The sequence below is a fragment of the Corvus hawaiiensis genome, chromosome 5 (assembly GCF_020740725.1).
Source record: "Corvus hawaiiensis isolate bCorHaw1 chromosome 5, bCorHaw1.pri.cur, whole genome shotgun sequence".
Taxonomy (NCBI): domain Eukaryota; kingdom Metazoa; phylum Chordata; class Aves; order Passeriformes; family Corvidae; genus Corvus; species Corvus hawaiiensis.
This window is the reverse complement of record NC_063217.1, coordinates 51,082,873-51,102,471: the sequence shown is the minus strand read 5'-3', so window position 1 is coordinate 51,102,471 and position 19,599 is coordinate 51,082,873. Positions and strand designations below refer to the sequence as shown.

Genomic DNA, 19,599 nt, shown 5'->3' with positions numbered 1-19,599 from the left:
GAGTTAGAAAACACAGCAAGATTTCAAAACCTAGTGCTACGTGCTACCTGCTAAATAGCACAGCACCCTTAAAATGGTTTTGTAATCTCAGTTAACCCCAACCTCTAAACACTGGACAGAAGTGAAGCAAAAAAAATAGAGCAAGGTTAGGTTGAACAACTTGCTCTGTTGCTGAGGGAAACACATAGTAGTAAAAAAACCAGCTCTGCTTCAATCACCAGAGAAGTGACAAGCACTGGATCACAGTCACTCCTCCTCCCAAGTGTGGCAAACAAGTGAAATCTTCAGCCTGTTCTCAAGTGGTTCAAATGATTTAGGAGAGGACAACTATAGCCCTCACCTCATTGAGAAAGACTACTTTAAACACCAGTGTTCCCAGTTATCTTTTAAGTGTGAATGAAATAAGTGAAATAATACACTTTGACTAAGATCAGGAATTCACAGCCTTTGCTTCTGTCCTACCTTTTCCCTAAACAAACCAAAATTCTGGAACATTCATCAAACTATCAAATTCACATCAGACATCAGAACAAGGAACTCCTGTAAGCTCACTAAAGAGATGTGCTTCACAACATTACCTCATCTGTAAATGTAATCATTCATAGAATAATAAAAATCCTGAAGTACCTGGAGAATTAACACTGAAAATCCACAGAACAGTTTCTAAACAACAAAATAATACATAAATCCACACATGCAAAACAGCCAGAGTCCATAAAGTAGATAATACAGAAAATGGAAGAAAGTGTCCTGCTCTGCAGATGTAATCCTCTGTGAAGCAGGGTTTAATCACTCTTTTTCTAGGCTATGTGACAGCATGTCACCTGCTCTGTTTGTAGGTCATTTCCTGTCCTTCATCTTCACTGTGAGACAATTGCCTAAATTATTTCAACTCAAGGTAACACTTTACCCAGAAAATTTGGGGTGGGGAAAAGAGGAAAGAAATATATGTAAGGTAGTTGAGAATGATTTTCTGTGTAAGTTACAGCTGTCCACTAAAACTTAAGTGCTGTTTTCAAATCTAAGAGAATATTTGCAGAGACCTCTGTAAGGTTTTATTTTCCAAACAGCTTTTAGAAGCAGCTACAGAAGCTTAGGAACACAAAGTTTGAATTATACCTGCTGTTTCAGTGAGCATTTGTTTTTGCAAAACATACATTTAGCAAAATTGATACACAAAAAAATGCCTAGACCCAGCCATTCAGGATTAGTGCCAAAACACACGTTTAAAGATGAAGTGGAATCTCTTTTGGATTGCTTAATGATGATTTTCCCTCTTTTAGTCCACTGAATAGCTTATGTGGAAGACATAGGTTCCCTTCTTCCCTCCTAATTTGAATCATTTACCCTGCATTGTTTTTTCTCTTTCTAAAACCTCAGATATGGAAGAGTTGTGCTGATGCCACACCACATTCCTTTTCCACAATGACTTAAAGTTGTCCTAATATGGTAAAGCTCTATTCACCTCAGATGAACTACCTTGTTCAAGCATGATACATAGTTACTAGTTTCACACAAGTTAGGCGGGATACATTGCAGATTAGTCACGCAACAAGTGAAGGAAGGTATTATTTGGAGCACTGCTCTCTCTCAGGATAGATTTTCCTGAAGAAAGAGTTCAGGTGGAGAAAAATAAAGTTCTCAGTATCAAATCACTGTACAGAAAGGTCACTTTTTTTTTTTTTTAGCATAATTCTATATGTTCATCTATGAAATGAAAAACAATATTGGATATATTTGTTCACTGAAAAGTTAGAATGCCACACATTCCCTTCTCAGGAAAGGACAATATACTGGATAGCATAATTCTATATGTTCATCTATGAAATGAAAAACAATATTGGATATATTTGTTCACTGAAAAGTTAGAATGCCACACATTCCCTGCTCAGGAAAGGACAATATACTGGATTTTTGTAAGGCTGGAAGCATTTTTTCACTGTTTATGTTGCTACAAAGCAAAATCATCACAGGTACGCACAAAAAACGACAAGACGCACACACACTGCTGATAGAGGCTAACAAACAGATCTGCGCAAGTTAGAGTCACCATAAATTGCACACACCATCCTTCCACAAACAGAAAGAGCAGCCCATTAAACCAGTGCGTCACAACCCAACCTCTGCAAGTTATCAGGAATCACTGCTCACTGGCTTATCAACAAATCTGAAGTTTGGGAGCTAGCTTTCATACAGTATCTCAGTAATAATGTAGAAATAAAAAAATAAAACCCACAACAAAACAAAACCCTAATCAAAGAAAACACCCAGCAAGTACAATGTGTTTGAAGTAAGACCACAAATAGCACAGAGACAGCGCTCTCAGTTGCTAGCTCCAGAAGTGGAATTCCTCATTAGCAAAGAAAAGAGCTAAAGACTTGTAATTGCATGAAAAAATGCATGCATTTGTGTTTTACCATTAAGAAAAGCGTGGTTTTGTTAAACTAGGTCTTTAAACAAAGAAAGGCGAAGTCTGCAATAAGGTTAGCACCCTAGGTCCACCACCTAGTTCCTTCCTCCACACAGAAAGCCATGATCAGTCTTAACCAACTTTCTCCCTTCCATCCCACTTTCTGCCCTCATCTCCGTAGCTTCTATTAGCCAGGAGAGCTCAGCTGACCCAAAGGAAGTCAAGAATTTTGCAGAAGTTGTTTCATAGTGATGATCTTTATCATTTTAAAGAACCAAAGATTTGCTTGTAATTCAACACTCCGCTTCTTTCCCTGTTTATTTTTTCAAGGCACCGGCAAGAGCTGACTTCCAGCTTTCACTGGAGCCAAGCAGCTCAGGCCAAATGGCAGCTGCCATCCGGAAGCACGCCGTGCTGGGTCCGGCATCTCTGCAGAGCAGGCGGGCACAGGCGGCCGGGCCGGCCAGGCCACCCCACCTCCTCCGGCACGCAGCGCTGGGTCTCAGCTAATGCATCATTCCCATGTCACTTGTTCCAGCGGCGCCATGTGACTGGGCCAGCGGCCAGGAACACAGCTACTAAATACAGACACTGCCAAGGCACGTCTGGGAACTGCCTCTGCCAGAAAATGAGATTAAGAGAAAACTTTTATCCTGCCTCTGTCTTTCCCCACCTTCTCCTGAACACAAGGAAGAACTACACATTGTACCTCTGAAGGTGAATTTTGAGAAACAATGCAAACAAGGCAGAATCTGGTATTTATAACACTGTACAGGCTCATACTGTGTTGCAGTGCTGTACTAAAGTACTGACAGACCTCAGGCCTTTGTATATCCTACATAAGTGAGCAGGCCAAGACAGACATCACCACACCTTAGGGCTGGTATCCTGAGGCGTGGGTTTGGTTGCCTACTCTTTCCTGTTCCTTCCGCCTCTTCTATGAAGCCCTATATTCTATATTTTATTCTTTTTATTTAAGAAAGAATCTGTATACAGCTTTCAACCCCCTGTTCAAAGGAGTAATTTTAGAATATGAAAAAAAAATTACTAAGAAAAAATGTTATTTACTAGACATGAGTAAATACATAGATACAGAGATATGAAAAATGCCTGGTGTTTAACATTCCCCTCCCAATATTTCTTAGCTAAATGAAAAATATTCTTTCGGCTATAACACACACAAACACCTTCACTCAAAGTAGCTAAAAACACCCGCAGGTTAACAGCATTTCTTTACAAATTTCCTCCACTTCTACTATGAAAAGGCTACATTCACAAGAGGGCTTTGTGAACTTCAGAGGATGTGGCACTTTTTCAAGCTTTACAGACAGAAGTTTAGGGTACTCTCACCAGGGGCGCAGAAAGATTTCAAATCCCCATTTCTTGTCGTAGTTCTGAACACGCACTCCCACTGTACAAAAGAACACTCTCAAGGAAGGCTAGAGGCAAGTGCTATCCGTGTTCCTCTTTCAAAGGAAACTGCTTCAGAAGGGGTCAGTTTCATCTAATCCAAAAGCACAGACTCAGCAGTTATCACTTCACTTAAAAAAAAAAAATTACCTCCTAAATTCCTAATATATGAAAAGATATCAGATGCGGCTCTCTAACAGTGCTGAGAGCTGAAGCAGCCCAGCTTTTTTTGACCAGATAACATAATATTGGTGAGGCCTCTGTAAATGGTTATGTTAAACTGTTGTGAGAACAAGATGTGTTTTGATCCTTGTAAAACAGAGATTGCAACTGAAAAGTTAGTCTGCAATAATCAGGAAGGGAAGGGAAAAAACTAAGTTGAATATTTATGAGAATGTACTGATTTACCCAACTGGCAAGAATGTGGGAAAGAACACATCCACAAGAAGCCATGCTTGATCACCCAAAAGTTGCTATAGCATGAACAGCAAAGTCCATTGCCTCAGTCTAGATGAATGCCAGGAAATCCTGACTTAGATTGAATGAAATGATAACACGGACGGATATAATGTCAGCTCCGGCATTTTTCACCAGTTATAGCCAAAAATATGTTTTGCTCCTCTTGTTGTTATGACAATTTGTCTATTCCATCCAAAACACTTTCCTTAACCCTCTCTTGCAGACAGCACAGAAAGTAGCTTTCTAGTAACTAGAACTGAATCTTCAAGGCTTAGACATATTTGCTTTCAAGTTTCACTGGAAATGGAAGGAGGAATCACGTCTTGGGACCATGTGCAGAAGATCATGGTAATTAAATCACTCATACCATACACCTTCTCAATGAAAAAGACTACACACAAAACCAACCAACCAAACCACAGTCCTGCAGCTGACTGGCATGGGCAAACCTAACCTTGCTGCAAGCCACTATGCTAAAGACTTACGTTCTATTTACCACCAATTGCGCAGGACTTTGAATGTATAAATAGTCATTAAGTTATGAAACAGTCTCCCCTCCTTAAAGCAGGCCAACCACTCTAAACTACTCACATAGGATCCCAAACATTTTCTCAAAAACACCGGTATTATGGTAGACTTAGGAGTTTATCCAGTCAGGTTTGTATCTAATTATGGCTGACCGCACCCAGTAATGTGCTAACATTGGGCTGCCAAGTATCAGTCCATCAATCCTGAAGTATTTGGGCAAAAAACTAAAAATCACACAGAAAATCCAGTTGCATCCTTGTCCTGCCATAAGAAAATGATCTGCACATTGATAGATGCAAACAAATTTCAGTCAGCAAGCTTATGCAGTAATTATTTAGACAAATTAGAAACCTTTCTCCTCATAAGAAGGCAAAAATTGGTCAAGCTCCTTTAGCGTTCTCCAGAAGAACAGTGTTCAAGAAAATCCTTTATAACAGACCTGATTTACTCCTGAGATGAAGCCTACCAGAGCAGACTCACTAGGAGCCATCCTAACAGCTACAGATTCAGGAAAACTTCATTTAAATACAATTTAAATACAAACTCTCACTTTCTTTTCACTTTGTCAAAACAGGGCCCAAGGATACAACTCTAATGAAGACGATAGTCAACTTTTACTACTTCAGTAATGCAAACAAAAAGCCAAACTCAAACTGAATTTCAATCAAATTTCTAGTTCACATGCCAACACATTTCAATACAAATACAGAATTATTTCTTTAAGCAGTAAACAAAGTTTAATTCAGAGGTTCAAGTCATCTTTCGTACTCCACACAGATGTGTTTTGCTTAAAAACAAAGAAATTGTACAGATGCATTATCAGTGTGCACATGGGTTCATTGAGTTGATTGTTTCAAAAAACCGACATTCACTAAAAAGACATTGTTCTGTTTGCATTTTTGTCTTCTTTGCATACCTACCCCTGCACCCATTATCCAGTCCAGCTACACATAAGCATTTTACAGCATTTTCACCAAGAGCTACCATAAAGTGACAAACAAACAGCTGTTTTCAAATATATGTTATTTCCCTCCTTCCATTTAAAAGCATTCCCAAATATATCCCTCTCTGTAAGACTGCTTATAGGAACTTTTGAACAGAAAAAATTTAGTACCTGAATTTTTTGAACTCAACTGTAATGTGATCTAGTCCACAGGGTGTGACTGACATATATCCCCACATCTCACAAGTACCAAAGTCATCAGGTGTTACCCACTCCCAAACTTGGAATTGTATCTGAAATAATTTTAGTGCTTTGTAAGCATGATTTATATCCACAGCCAAATCTCACAAATACCTTTATAAGGAGAGAGGGTTAATTTTCCCAACTCTTTAACTCGATGTGATCTAGAAATGCTTTGAACAGTTAGAAGGGCAGAAGTTGCATTCGTGAAGCTGTTTTAAGTGGCTAACACGTGAGAGCAACCTTCCTCCAGGCTAAAAGCCAAGACCAAGTAGATCTCAGATGCATGTCACTATGGTTGTCTGCTAAGTGAACTGAAGTGGCTACAAAATCCCTACTCTTTACTCCAGCCTTCTCAACACAGCTGAGGATTAGCCCTCCATAACCATTCCTGCACGGTGTGACAGCTTAACACAGACTACTGTAAGAAGAGCTGGTTCTATCACTGACCTTTACACAGACATGACTGAGAGGGCTTCAGCCCTATTCTATCAACACTACCATGGAAGTGACAAATGTCCAGCCAATACCCGACCCCAGCATGGCACAAGAGAATGCAGTAGCATCTTGTAACATTGGAGCCATTCACCAAGACCAGAATCTTCACATGCATGGACTAACCCTGCTGCTGCACAGCTGAGAAAGCAGTTTCTGCACCAAATTTCTTATTCCTTGTGCCTGCACCTTCCTTCCCTGCAGCCTCATAGGTCTCTGCCCACCTCTAGGTTGTTTAACCCAGGCCTGTTAAACAAGCCAGGACACTTCAGAAACAAAAGGCCCATGAGCTTTCCCACAGTAGGATTAGTCCTAAAAAGTACAACTCATTTTAGAGTGCAAGTTAGAGAGCAGACTGTTAAATGGGAAGATTTGAAAAGGTCATTTTGGGGGAATGTGAAAGGAAAGACAAGGAAATATGACAGACACGAGCACTCAACTGTTCAGCAATAGTTGTACAAGCTCATGTGCTCCCATAGAAAAGCAAAAGATACAACAAAAATTTGTCTGAACATAAACTAATTTCTGTGAATTGCAGATTTAGAAAAGTTCTAATAACTGTCTTTTACAGCCCACTGAGGGCTTTAACATTACAACATCATATTACATTCTGTAAAGTTATCCACATTCAGTGAAATAATAATTTAAGAATAACTTGCTCAGAACTATGATTTCAACAGTTTGTAGAGCCTTCTCTCTGGGCTTTGAAAAACTTTATCTACTGTACTCTGCTCAGATTTTCTGTACTCCTGGAGCTGTGCATTAACAAACCTAACCCTGAGAGCTGAGCAATTTCAGGTGTTGGATAACATCCAGATTCAGAATTCAGTGCAAATACTCTGCACAGAAATTCAGTGCACTGAATTCATTCAAGCCTCTGTTTTCTTTCATAAAAATCAGTAAACACAATGAAAGCAAAAGCTAAGAGTTGTTATTGCAAAAAACTTCCCGATTCCATTACAAAAAATTAAGTACTACTGTGTTCAGATTTCTAGTTTGAGAGTGCTAATACCAAATGCAGACTGCTAGCACCTCTATTAGAAAAATAAATATTGTCAGATTGTTTACTTAATACAGTTGATTTCATTAGCACACCTAAAACTTCTCTGAGCACCTTGGAGGAGAAAAGTTGAGCTGTATTGCACTGAAGTGAGAGCATCCTGCAGAGAAAGCTCCATACTGATTCAGTAATTACATCACACACAGCTCAGGTTTCACTTCAGCACAGTCCATGGAAGCAAAATCATGACTCAGTTTTAACTCAGCAACAAGTGTGATGTAAAGCCCTCATGCCCGTTTATCAGTACTATTCGAAGAACCTCAGCAATACCAGAAGTGTGCTGACTGACCACAGACATTTCAGCTGCAGGTCAGGTAAACGCACCTGCCCTTGCCCTACTCGACATGGGGAAGACACGGGCACTGTTGCCAGAGCTCCTAAGCTCGTCCTCTCAGTGCCTCAGAACACTTTGCCTTGTAGCCTGCACAGTAGCTTGTCTTGTGATCCCAGCCTTGCATACTAAAGCATGACATTACTAAGGTATTCGAGTGACAAACCTGACAAACAGGGCAAATGGAGAGACTTGAGAAAGGCACTGTTAAGGCAGGGAGAGAGCAGAACAGAGAAGAACCTGAGCATGAAGATTAAAAAGCAGCATAGGGGGAGCACACACAGAGGAGCTGATTCATGGCAGGCAAAGGTGACCTGCCGTGTCCATGCCTGTTAGTCAGATCAGCAGTAATCTGACACTATCACAGGAAGCACACTGAAAGAGTGCAGACAGATATTTACTGTCTTCACACAAGTACCCATTCAAAGTCCTCCTTTTCTTGCTTATTCTCTCTAGCAAGCCTGTTCACCACCACCCTACAGAACTGCATTCCTCATCTTTTGCCTAAGAAGTGTACCCATGGAAACCTTCACATAGCAAATACTGGTAATTAGGACAGCCTAAGAACATTCTTCTTACAACATTTCATCTAAGCTGCATACAAGACAACAGTGGGCTCTTAATCAAGGGTGCACTTAGAAGTAACTCTTAACAAATCATAAAGCACAACACATGGCTCCAGAACTGAATCTACTCTTCAGAAACTTCTTCTCCATGAACATCACTAAGGTGCAAAGTACAGGATGAAAGTACATGATTGTTAGTGTCAGAAGGAATTCTTAAAGGAACAGGTACACCACCAAGGTTTGTAGCACATGTAGTGAGTATTAGTATTTAAAGAATTTTCTTTGCAAAACAAGTCCTCAGCAATTTCAATAATACTGAAATGTCAGAACAAGGAATTACTTATATGAAAAAAATTACTCCATTTTCTGTCCCCCCTAACCCCAGCTACTTTGTCACATCTACTCCCTCAGGGCATTTGCTCTGCTGTTACTCACTGCTCAGACCAAAGCAACAGCTAAAGGACATGCATTGGAAACACCTACATCCCACAACATGGAAGTGGGATGACATGATGACTAATGACTAAAACATTTTTGTCAAAACTCTTCCACCTTCCTTTCCCCTAAATTTTAATAAAGCTATTTTGCAACTTTAACTTAGTTTACATAAGAAAAGCTACAAAGTTTATCTAAGTTTACATGAAGCCAGCATCTGCTTGCAACAAAGCCCTGCATCAGTTTTAAAAATGTCTCTCTACAAATTCAGCTTTTATGAATGCTTGTCCACATTTTTCAGCCCCAAGCAGCTTTATTTGCTCAGTCACATCAAGCCATTTATGTCAACAGGTATTCCCTTACAGCATTAGCATCACCATGTTAAATTGCAGTGTTTCCTGCTTTCAACAAGGAGAGACACCTCCAAGGCTTTCTCCTGCTACTATTCCCCAAAACACTTTCCACTGAGCATAATATGTGGCACAGTACGCACTCACCCAGTTTTGGACATGTCAACAGCAAAAGTGCCCTAAGTGTAAGGAATCAAGCACCTACTATCAAACTGCACACCAGTTTAAGAATCAGTGCATGGAACTCCATGGATAAGTTACCTGTAAATCAGAAATAAGGTAACCTACAGGCAAAACCGATTTGACTGTCAGGCAATAATGCATCTTTTCATGGCATTAAATTAAATAACCAGGGTACATCCACCCCTCTCAGAATGCCAATAGGTTGTGCATTTCCACACAATTTTTTAGTCATCTGTGGCAAAGAAAAAAAAAAAACAACCAAGAAACAGGGTGTCTTCTTGCAACTTTAAGAGAGATTGAGCTAGTCTCAGAGCAAAGCTAGAGGAAACCAAGAGGTTGTTCAGTAACAGCAGTGTTTAGGGGAAGGGAAATCCAAACAACTAAAGAAGAATGGCCTTAGTTCCTGCAAAGCTCAAAACTAGAGGACTTGGGGCTTGTTTGTTTTCCTTCAAAAAAGCCCCAGGCTGGAAGTGTGGTTTCCATGTCAAAAGACCATACTTTCAATCACTTCTTCTCTAAGCTGCTTTCTTGAGTGAGACTGTAATAAACCTCTTTCTGCAGAACTTATTCTTTAGGTCATTTTACTGATGAAAGACTAATGCCAGCACAGAGGTGAAATACTGCATCTTAAGGCTCATCTTCAGCTGTCAGTGAAATGGTGTATGGTTTAGACTTGCTCTTTCACCTTTCTTGCCCCCATGCTCAGATACAGCTGTGGGCTGGATTGCCCTTTTACAGCATATAAAACAGTGATTTTCTTTCAAATGCTTTTTGAAGGGTTTACAGACAGATGTTTAAGGATATTTCCATGTATGAAGATGCACATGTGTGCTCAGTAGCGTTATTGATGTGTGGATCTCCACAAAACTGCAAGAAGCTCAAGAAAAAACCCAGTTAGGTCACAAGAACATTCCGAGGAGTGTTTCATTTAAACAAACTGACATGCAAGCAGACTCCAAGCTCACTGCTGCTTTCTTTCCTTTTTCAGAAGGTGGAACATTGCCAGGCTGGTAACAAATGCTGTGAAATAATGCTTAGCAAGTAGGATCCCACCAAGCATTTCAGCACTATGACCAAAGGAATCACTAGTACCAGCTGCCAAACAAATGATCTCATATACCAAAGCTAACAAACTGCTACCAGATAGATATCCTGCAGCTACAACATGACATCCGTTCCATTACAGACACCAGAAGGAGCAGCTGATACTTAAAGCTGAAGAAATAGACTGTATGCAGGTTTCAGACACAGCTGAAATAATACAACCTTTCTTTTTTAAAAAACACATAAAATGAGGTTATTCCCTACTTTACAACAGTCCTTCCACTAAACACACCGATATCAAAGAAATTTCATATCAGGTTGCAATGCAGAAATTACACATTCAGCAGTGAAAGCAGTCTTCCAAAAACTCCAAGACATTTATTTTCATTAAAAAAAACCCCAAAACCAAATCAAAGACCAAAATTAAGGTGAAGTCTGAACCTGCAGCTTAAGGATAACCTCAGATTTAATGCTGAAAAGTATAGAAAAGCACTGATGGGAAATTTCTTCTAGAATCAGGTAAACACAATTACAGAAAAACTGCTATCAGTTTAAGTAAAATCAAACTATCTGGAACCCATATCAATTTCCTTAAGAACACCCCCAATACCTTACTCAAATATATGCTTAGCACTTGAGACATTCTAGTCTTGAGATACTGTGTGCTTACATCCTATGTAATCCCTAAAACTTAATGGAGTGTTCAGTGGGTAAGGAATTGGTTGGACCATCACATCCAGAGGGCAGTGGTCAAGTGACAAGTGGTGTCCCTTGGGGAATACCAACAATGGAATTGAGTACGCCCTCAGCAAATTTGCAGACAACGCCAAGCTGTGCTTGTCTGCACACCTGAAGGATGGGATGCCAGTCCAAGGGACCTGGACAAGTTCAAGAAGTGGGCCCATGGGAATCTCATGAGGTTTAACAAGAAAAAGTGCCAGGTGCTGCACCTGGGTCAGGGCAAACCCTGGTATCAACCCAGGCTGGGGGATGAACAGATTCAGTGCAGCCCTGCCCAGAAGGACTCGGGGGTGCTGCTGGGTGAGAGGCTGGACACAACCCAGCAATGTGCACTTTCAGCCCAGAAAGCCAAATGTATCCTGGACTACATTAAAAGCAGCGTGGCCAGCAGGGCAAGGGAGACTATTTTGCCCTTCTTCTCTACACTTGTGAGACCACACCTGCAGTGCTGCATCCCATTCTGAGGGTCCCCAGCACAGGAAGGACATGAACCTGATGGAGCAAGTCCAGAGGAGGGACACATGATTAGCGGGATGGAGCATCTCTCCTATGAGGAAAGGCTAAGACAATTGAGGCTGTTCAGTCTGAAAAAGACAAGACTTTGGGATGACCTAGTTGCTGCCTTCCAGTACCTGAAAGGAGCCTGTAAGAAATATGCAGAGAGAATATTTTAAAAAGCATGTAGTGACAGGACAAGGAGGAACGACTTCAAACAAGGAAAATAGGTTTAGACTAGATATTAGGAAAAATTCTTTATTGTGAGGGTGGTGAGACACTGGAAGAGTTTGCCCAGAAAAGTGGTGGATACCCCATCCCTGGAAATGTTGAAGGGCAGGCTGGATGGGGGTCTGATCAATCTGGTCTAGTGGAAGATATCCCTGTCCAAGGCAGCAGGGGTTGGAACTAGACGATCTCTAAGGTCTGTTCCAGCATGAGCTGTTTTATGATTCTGCTGGGCAGATGACCCTGGTAGCACTCCAAAAAATTGTACAAACTACACTAAACCAATCTTGTAAGGAAAGTAACATTTGATAAGGAAATAAGCAGTTTCAGGGGAATTTATCCACATAAATACACATTGCTTGCACACAAAGTAATTAGGGTTTCCCCAGAGCCTCAGAGTCTAAGGAGAAATACATTGAATTACAGCCACTTAAGTGTCTCTGTTGAAAGGGGTACGTGCATATGCATACATACATCTTTACATATGTATTACACATACACACACATATGTATATATTCAGTTAAGGGAGGCAAGAAGCAGCAGTAAAAAAACAGAAGCTCAAGTCTGTGTACAAAACTGCTTAGAACAAAATGTAATATGTCACTAATACACACCTTTTCTCCAGCTGGTTTATAATTTCTCTTTTTGTAAAAAAAGAGCTAAGCTACTCTTTAATTCTAACTACTACCCTTCTACCACTTCATACTTCCATTATCTTGAAGGGAGGCCTGGGCCAGTGGAAAGTCCTACTATCCTAATAGTTCTGTATTAGCATCTACACGTCATGTTTACATTCTCCTCACCCAGCAGGTAAGGGTTGTGCTCATGTGAACATGCAGTGCAGCCCAACCAGACTAGCTCCACAGAGTGCATTAATTGGTGCTAAGGATCTGACACCCACACTGTCCGTGTTCTGGAGTTTTTTATTTTTGATCAGCTGTAGTACAGTCCCAGGGCCTGAATACCCATTAGTGGTTGGAATACACTTTCTAATTTCATTCATTCCAACAGGAATCCAGTTTACGTACCGAAGCCACTTGGCTTTGTGAGCCAAAGTGCAGTTAGTGGAGACAATTTAGAGGTTTTCTTTAAAAGAGCACTCCTGAGCCAAATTAATATGCTTATGTTCATGCACCCAGGAAATAATTTCCTGTGGCTCCACATTCATCTATAGGCACCATGTCTCTTCCTCTTTGAGGCTGTGCCAGCTCATCCTGGTAAGCAACATGGACCTTGAAGCTCGATGTTTCCTTCAGAGCCAAAGAGACAAAACAGCAGGGACCTCTGGCCAAGATTTATCTCCCATCAAATGAGAGAGTGCAACAGAACCAGCACATACAGTACTTGTTACAGGTAAACCTCAAGCCTCGTTGATGGACCTCTTCAACAGAACTTTTCCTGGTGTTCCTGGGAAGACCAGAAAACACAAAGCGTCCCAACAATGTAGTTGAAAAAAGTTGTCAAATTACATTAATTGGAGGAGGCATTATCTACTAAAGAGATTTCTGGTAATTCCTCTGTTGTTCAGGGTAAGGAGGGTGTGTGAATACACTTAAGCTTTCAAGGCTTTCATAACAATTGAAAGTCCAAGGATAGAGATTGTTACTGGTCTTACAGGGCTCCTTAACAAAGCTAAACACTGCAAGACATATTGAATGTGGACAGACCTCACTTAACAAAACCTGGAAAGAATAAAACTAACTAAAAATCCTTAGAAAGACAGTCTTGTCATTAGAAAATGATTCTGCCACTTTACATCTAACATTGACTGGCAGTATATGCTTAATACAGAAGCTACCAAAGGATTAAGTCTCCTGCTTCACTTAGGTCAAATCACATCTCTCCACTCAAACAGAGATTACTGTTCAACAGAAAGTCTATTAAAAGCATTGCAGCAGAGCTTCTAAGACCCTGTAAGTATGCTCCTGCAGATCATGAACAGAGCACCAGGAAGAAAGAAAAAGCATTACAGCATATTTAAAAGTTGTAAGGAAGAATTTAATATTAACAAACAAAAAAAAAACCCCATTCACATGTAAAATATTTCAAACAATTTTATTAACCATAGGTTTGTCAAAAGAAGTCAGGTACAAAGGGAATGAGGGAAAATAGGGGATAAAAAGAGTGAAGGGTACTTACAGCAGTATTTTTATTATAACAGTTTTTATTTGAAGTGTCACATCATTTAAATGTTACTCAAACTGAAAACCAAGTATTGAATATCTTAGGGGAAAAAAAATAACAGAAAACTGGTTTCTTCCATATTAGAGGAGATATTTAACCCATAAGGTAAGTGCTACAAGAAGTAAGTAGCAGTTACACAGAAGTAACCTGCAGTTACAACATATAGACTCAACAGCAACACAACATTCACCAGATTTGTTCTCTAATATGAACGCAGCTCCAATACTGTGACAAGTCACTTTCAAAGGAATCACCTTGTAACCCAAATATATTGACATTTTTATCTTACACCATTTGTCTCCACGATCATGCAACTTTAGCCACACAAATGGTCCCGCACAGACCATCTTTGAAATTATAATGGCTCCACGACTGTGATCTTTCATACTTGGCACTATGGCATTTTGTGGGTCAAAATACTGTCCACCGCTCTCCCTCACCATCCTTAGTAGTTTCAGCAGTGAAAGCCCAGATTCCAATTCAACCCTGTGTACCATCTGATCACAAGACCAGTCAACTCATGCCGCACAGAAAAACAGGCACAGAGGTTACCGGGCATGCATGTGATTGTCACTGTGCTCACCGGGCCGCTCGGTCTTGTGAGCAGCACAGATGTCACACGAACAAAGCTCCAAAGCACCAGCCCGAGCAAAACACTGTCCCCGAAGGTTCAGAAAACACTAACAATTCAGTATTACACAGAAATTCAATATTACATAAAGGTTATATACATGAACCCTGAAGCAACGACAGCTACTGAACCTCACCTTTCAGCATGTGCGCTATCAAAAGCGGGGAGCAGTGAAAGGTGCCTAATGCTTAGCGGGTCACCAGACTGCGCACGTGTATTTAGGTCACAACAATTAAGCCGTTTCTTAATTTTCCTGTGCTGATGAGACCCGGGCACGAGTTATCACAGCAACTGCCCACAAACGCCAGACAGGGGGCCCGGCGGCTCTCTCTCACCGCTGCCGAGGGGCGAGCGCCCCAGGCTCCCGGGCGTGCCACGGCCAACTCGCGCAGAAAATGGCTGAGAGCTCCAACGAGAGGGAAAGGCGGGAGAAGAGCCACCCCGGCGCGGCCGTGCTCCCGCCGCAGCCCCTTCCCCCCGGCCGCTCCCCCGGAAACTCCGCGGCGGGGGACCCTGCGGGGGCTGCGACACACCTGCGCCCCACGCCGGCCTCTCTGCCGCCCCGCGGGGGCAGCCCCCGGGGCCCACCGCCGCCCGCCCCGCCGCCGCACTCACCTGAAGGCGGGCCCCTCCCCCGGAGCCCGGCCGTGGGGGGCCGCCGCGCCGCCGCCCCTTTTGTTGAAGAGCTTCTGGAGCAAGGTGGGGGCCATGCCGCCGCCCCGCCTCGGCGGCGGCCCCGCCGCGCCCCTTGCAGCGGCTCAGCGGGCGGCGAGCGGCGGTGGCCGCGGCAGCATCCCCGGAGCCGCTGCGGAGCCGCCCAGCATTCCGCGGAGGCGAGGCGAGGCGAAAGGAGCGCCGGCCCGCTCAGCCGCGCCGGTCCCGGCGGCCGCCCGTCACCTGACCGAGAGGCCGAGCGCTCCCGGCCGGCGGCACTGACACCGGCCGGCGGCACTGACACCGGCCGCGCACCGGGCAGGGCGCACCGGGCAGGGCAGCGCTCCCCACGCCGCCGGCAGACGGGGACGGAGCCCGGGAGCGCCGCGCCCCTCGGGCGGCCCCCATTGGCTGCGCGGCGCCCCCGCCCCGCCCCCAGCACGTGGTAAGGCGCGGGGGTGGCCCTTAAAGGGACAGGGCCCGGCCGGGCCGCGTGTGCGGGCTGTGCCGCGGTGTGTGCCGCGCCCGCGGTGAGCGCGGATACATCGAACCGGAGAGCCCGTGTGAAGGGGCTGGAAAGGGCCTTAAAGGTAATCTAGTCACAAACTGCACTGCCGTGGGCAGGGACACCTCCCACTAGACCACGTTTACCAAGGTCTTATCCAACCTGGCTTTGAACATCTCCAGGGTTGGGGCATCCATAACCTCCCTGAACAACCTGTTCCAGCTCCTCACCACCCTCACAGTAAAGAATTTCTTTCTAATATCTAACCTAAATTGCCCTTGTTTCAGTTTGAACCCAGTACTCCTAGTCCTATCACTACAGTTCCTGTTGAAGACCCTCTCCAGCTTCCATGTAGACCTCTTCAGATACTGGAAGGTTGCTATGAGGCCTCCATCCAACCTTCTCGTCTCCAGGATGAACAGCCCCAACTCTCTCAACCTGTCTCTGTAGGGGAGGTGCTCCAGTCCTCTTAACCTTGTGGCACTCCTCTGGACTTGTTCCAACAGTTCCAACTCCTTATGTTGGGGACACCAGAACTGCGTGAAGTTCTCCAGGTGTGATCTCACGAGAGCAGAGCAGAGGGGGAAATTCACCTCCCTTGACCTGCTGGGGCCACACTGCTTTTGATGTAGCCCAGGATTTGCTTGGCTTTCTGGGCTGCAAGCACACAGCCGGCTTATGTTGAGTTTTTTGTCCACATCCACACACAGATAATGTGTCTTTTACAACACATTGCTCTATATATAGAACTGTGTTTGCGTACATATGTGTGCCCTGTGTGTGCACACATGTAAATCATGTGTTTGTGACTTACAACAATGTATTTGTGCAGTGAAGCAAGAACAAAGCATTGCCTGCATCAGAAGGGGCTGTTTCCCTGTTTGGGCTGACAGCAGAATGTGGCGTCCAAGTGGCCTCCCATCTTCCTCATACCAGCCAAACCCCCAGATTGACAAAAATCCATTGGGTTTCAGGAAGCTCACATGCCTCATTTTGCTCCATGCACCAATCTGGCTGGTCCAGGAAGGTTTTCACCTGATTTTTTTCTGAGTCAGGACTAGAATATCTGTAATGGAGAAATCCCTGGCATATAATTGTAGAAATACTGTGATTCCCTCAGGGAATCTGAACTTTTACTTTAGTCTTTGACCAGGCAAGCAGCAATATATTTGCAGGAAGGTAGGTCTGCTGGCATGGTGCCTATTTTCACTCAATTCTATTTAACAGATCGATTCCATTCACAAATAATTAGTTGAGGCTACAGTATTTAGGTATCACTTGAGACTTTATGTTTGTTTGTTTAATTTAAGGGAAAATTGTGTAGTTTTGCCCAGCAGCAGGATGACACCTTGATGTACCTACCAAGAGAACATGATTTCAAATGCTCCTTTTCAACCAGCTAAGTCACTGCATAGTGATAAAAACCAACCAACCAAACAAAACCCCCAAAACCCCAGGAAAAGCAGAATCACAGTAACTTCCTGCACTTTTTAGGAAACTGGAAGATGAGACACGGAGAATGGTGGTTATTATATAGTTGTAATGAATCACTACAATAGTTGTCTGCAAACTCAACATCCAGTAGTGGTAGAAGAGGTGGTGGATGTATTTTGGAGTCAGCCTTTCACCATCTGGAGAAGCTGATTTCTCTTTAAAATAAGAGGTGACTGTCTAGTGGCCTGATAATCTGATCAGCTGAACCCTCGATAACACCAGATTGAATCTTGTAATGCTCAATTGATCCTGTACAGAGGTCCATTCTCAGAAGGGCTTTGACCACTTCATCTGTGAGACTGAATACCCAATGTAAATCTTTCAGCTGGGATGTTGTTACCGCTTTTGATTCTTTATTTCCACCGTAATAACCAAATGCCCCCAGTCATTAGAGTCAATCCACTCAACCAAAGCTGAAGGACAGAAGAGAGAGGGTACAATGATGGCAGCACGTGGAAAGGGAAGTGAATAGCAGGGTGTGGATGGACAAGATGAAAGACATCATAGTTGACACAGTAATCAACACAAATGAGAATCTAGGCATCCAGCTCCAGAAATAATCACTGGACTGCATTTCTCTAAGAACAGTCCTGAGAAACTTAAATGTTGCAATCACCATGGCTGCCACTCTGTGGTCCATCAGTGTTAGCAAGGAGTGCTGACCAGTGGGGGCAGAGTCAGAGAGTAACAACCAGTTGTCTCCCAATGTCCACACCACAAACATTTTACAGTGTTTTATTTTGGACCGGTTGCAGTCTGGTCCTGTCAGCAGAATGCATGTCAGTGGTTGGAGAACGCTGAATGTGTTTCTGAAAAATATCTGGTTTAGTTTCATCTGAAAATGATCCACCTTGTATGCCCAAATGCCACTCCAAAATGTGAAGCAAGACAAAGTCAGTAAAGGCAATTGGGATACTGGCTTCACAAATAGCAGTGTAAATGCACCGTACATGTTGGCTGATGCTCAGTGCAAAATTACTTGCCAGTGTTTTCTCTTAATGTGTGTGACCATCACTACTGAAATTGATAACAACACATTAAGACATTTGTGTTCTGAAGGCTGTTTCTGGAAAAAAAAAATTAAAGAAGGGAAAACAGCAGAATCAGCAAAGGAGTACAAAATAATTTTCACAATAAGTACACACTGTCACACCCCAAAGAAAGTTTGGCTACAAAGAACACCTGGCAAAGCAAATGCAGTGATTTTTCACTAACCCCAGAGTGCAAAATATGAGCAGATGTAAAGAAAAAAGCCATACCAGCTGTCAAGAAACGATAATTTACAGCAAGATAGGGTGTCTACAGCCCTCACTCTTTTAGGAAATATAGGAAATAAAAATGGCATTTAAAAATCAAAAACTGATATTCTGCCTGAGGGTCAGACTCTTTCTGTGCAGAGAAAGACAAGTTAATTGTTTAAGATTCAGTCAGAAAAGGAGCCAGATTCTCAATGCAGAAATAAATGTGACTTTGATAGGAAACTGTCAATACATAAAAAGGATCATTCATATCCTGGGATAGCTGAATGCTTGGAAAAGCAGATCAGTGTTTCATAGGGCATAAATTTCTCTATAGATTCTCTCCTGAAAAAGTATCCAGGTTTGATAGCCAGGACAGGCAGGATTAAAAGCCAAGTCTCCTAAGTCACACTTCACCTCCCCATCACTTATACCTGGACAAAATGTTGAGTTCCTTTATGGATGCTTTCCTTCCACTCTGCTCAGTCCTAAATGCACAAATCCAAAATTTCTGTTGTCAGAACTAGGCTTTGGAGGTACTGCAAAGAGAAGCCAGAGGCCAGAACAAGTAAACTCTGAAGATTTAACAAAAAGTTTGTTAATCCAAGCTGGTTGTTAATGATTTACTGCTTGGTGTGGTAATTCATGCTGTTTAGGTTACGTGAACACAGATAAGTCTTGCTACCCTTTGCAATGCATCAGCAATATTTTTGATTCTGTAAAATAAATAAAATCAAGTTTTTAATGCCAATTCAAGCATGCCAAGTAAAATGTGGTATTAAGAAATACCTAGAATTATTCTCCTTCCATATTGTTGTTATTACTATTTAGCACATGAAATCTAAATTGCTCTCCACAGAGGATTTAAAAACCTATTGTAAAATGTATCTCACTTCACAAGCAGAGACAGAAACTGAAAAAAGAAAGCTTGGGATTGCAGCCCCCTGCAAACCAGCTTACTCATCCTTCATTGA

The 19,599-nt window shown here is 42.6% G+C and overlaps 1 protein-coding gene across 2 annotated transcripts in view; it reads right to left on the bottom strand.

Moving 5' to 3' along the window:
• FNIP2 (folliculin interacting protein 2) overlaps positions 1-15,698 on the bottom strand; it is a 50,894-nt gene extending 35,196 nt beyond the window's left edge. The window contains exon 1 of one of the 2 annotated variants that reach the window (XM_048303523.1): positions 15,350-15,698. In XM_048303523.1, the coding sequence (XP_048159480.1) occupies positions 15,350-15,444 (95 nt within the window). In that variant the 5' untranslated portion in view covers positions 15,445-15,698. The remainder of the gene's footprint in view (positions 1-15,349) is intronic. The other variant, XM_048303527.1, reaches the window with a different exon arrangement.
• Between the last annotated feature and the right edge of the window lie 3,901 nt (positions 15,699-19,599).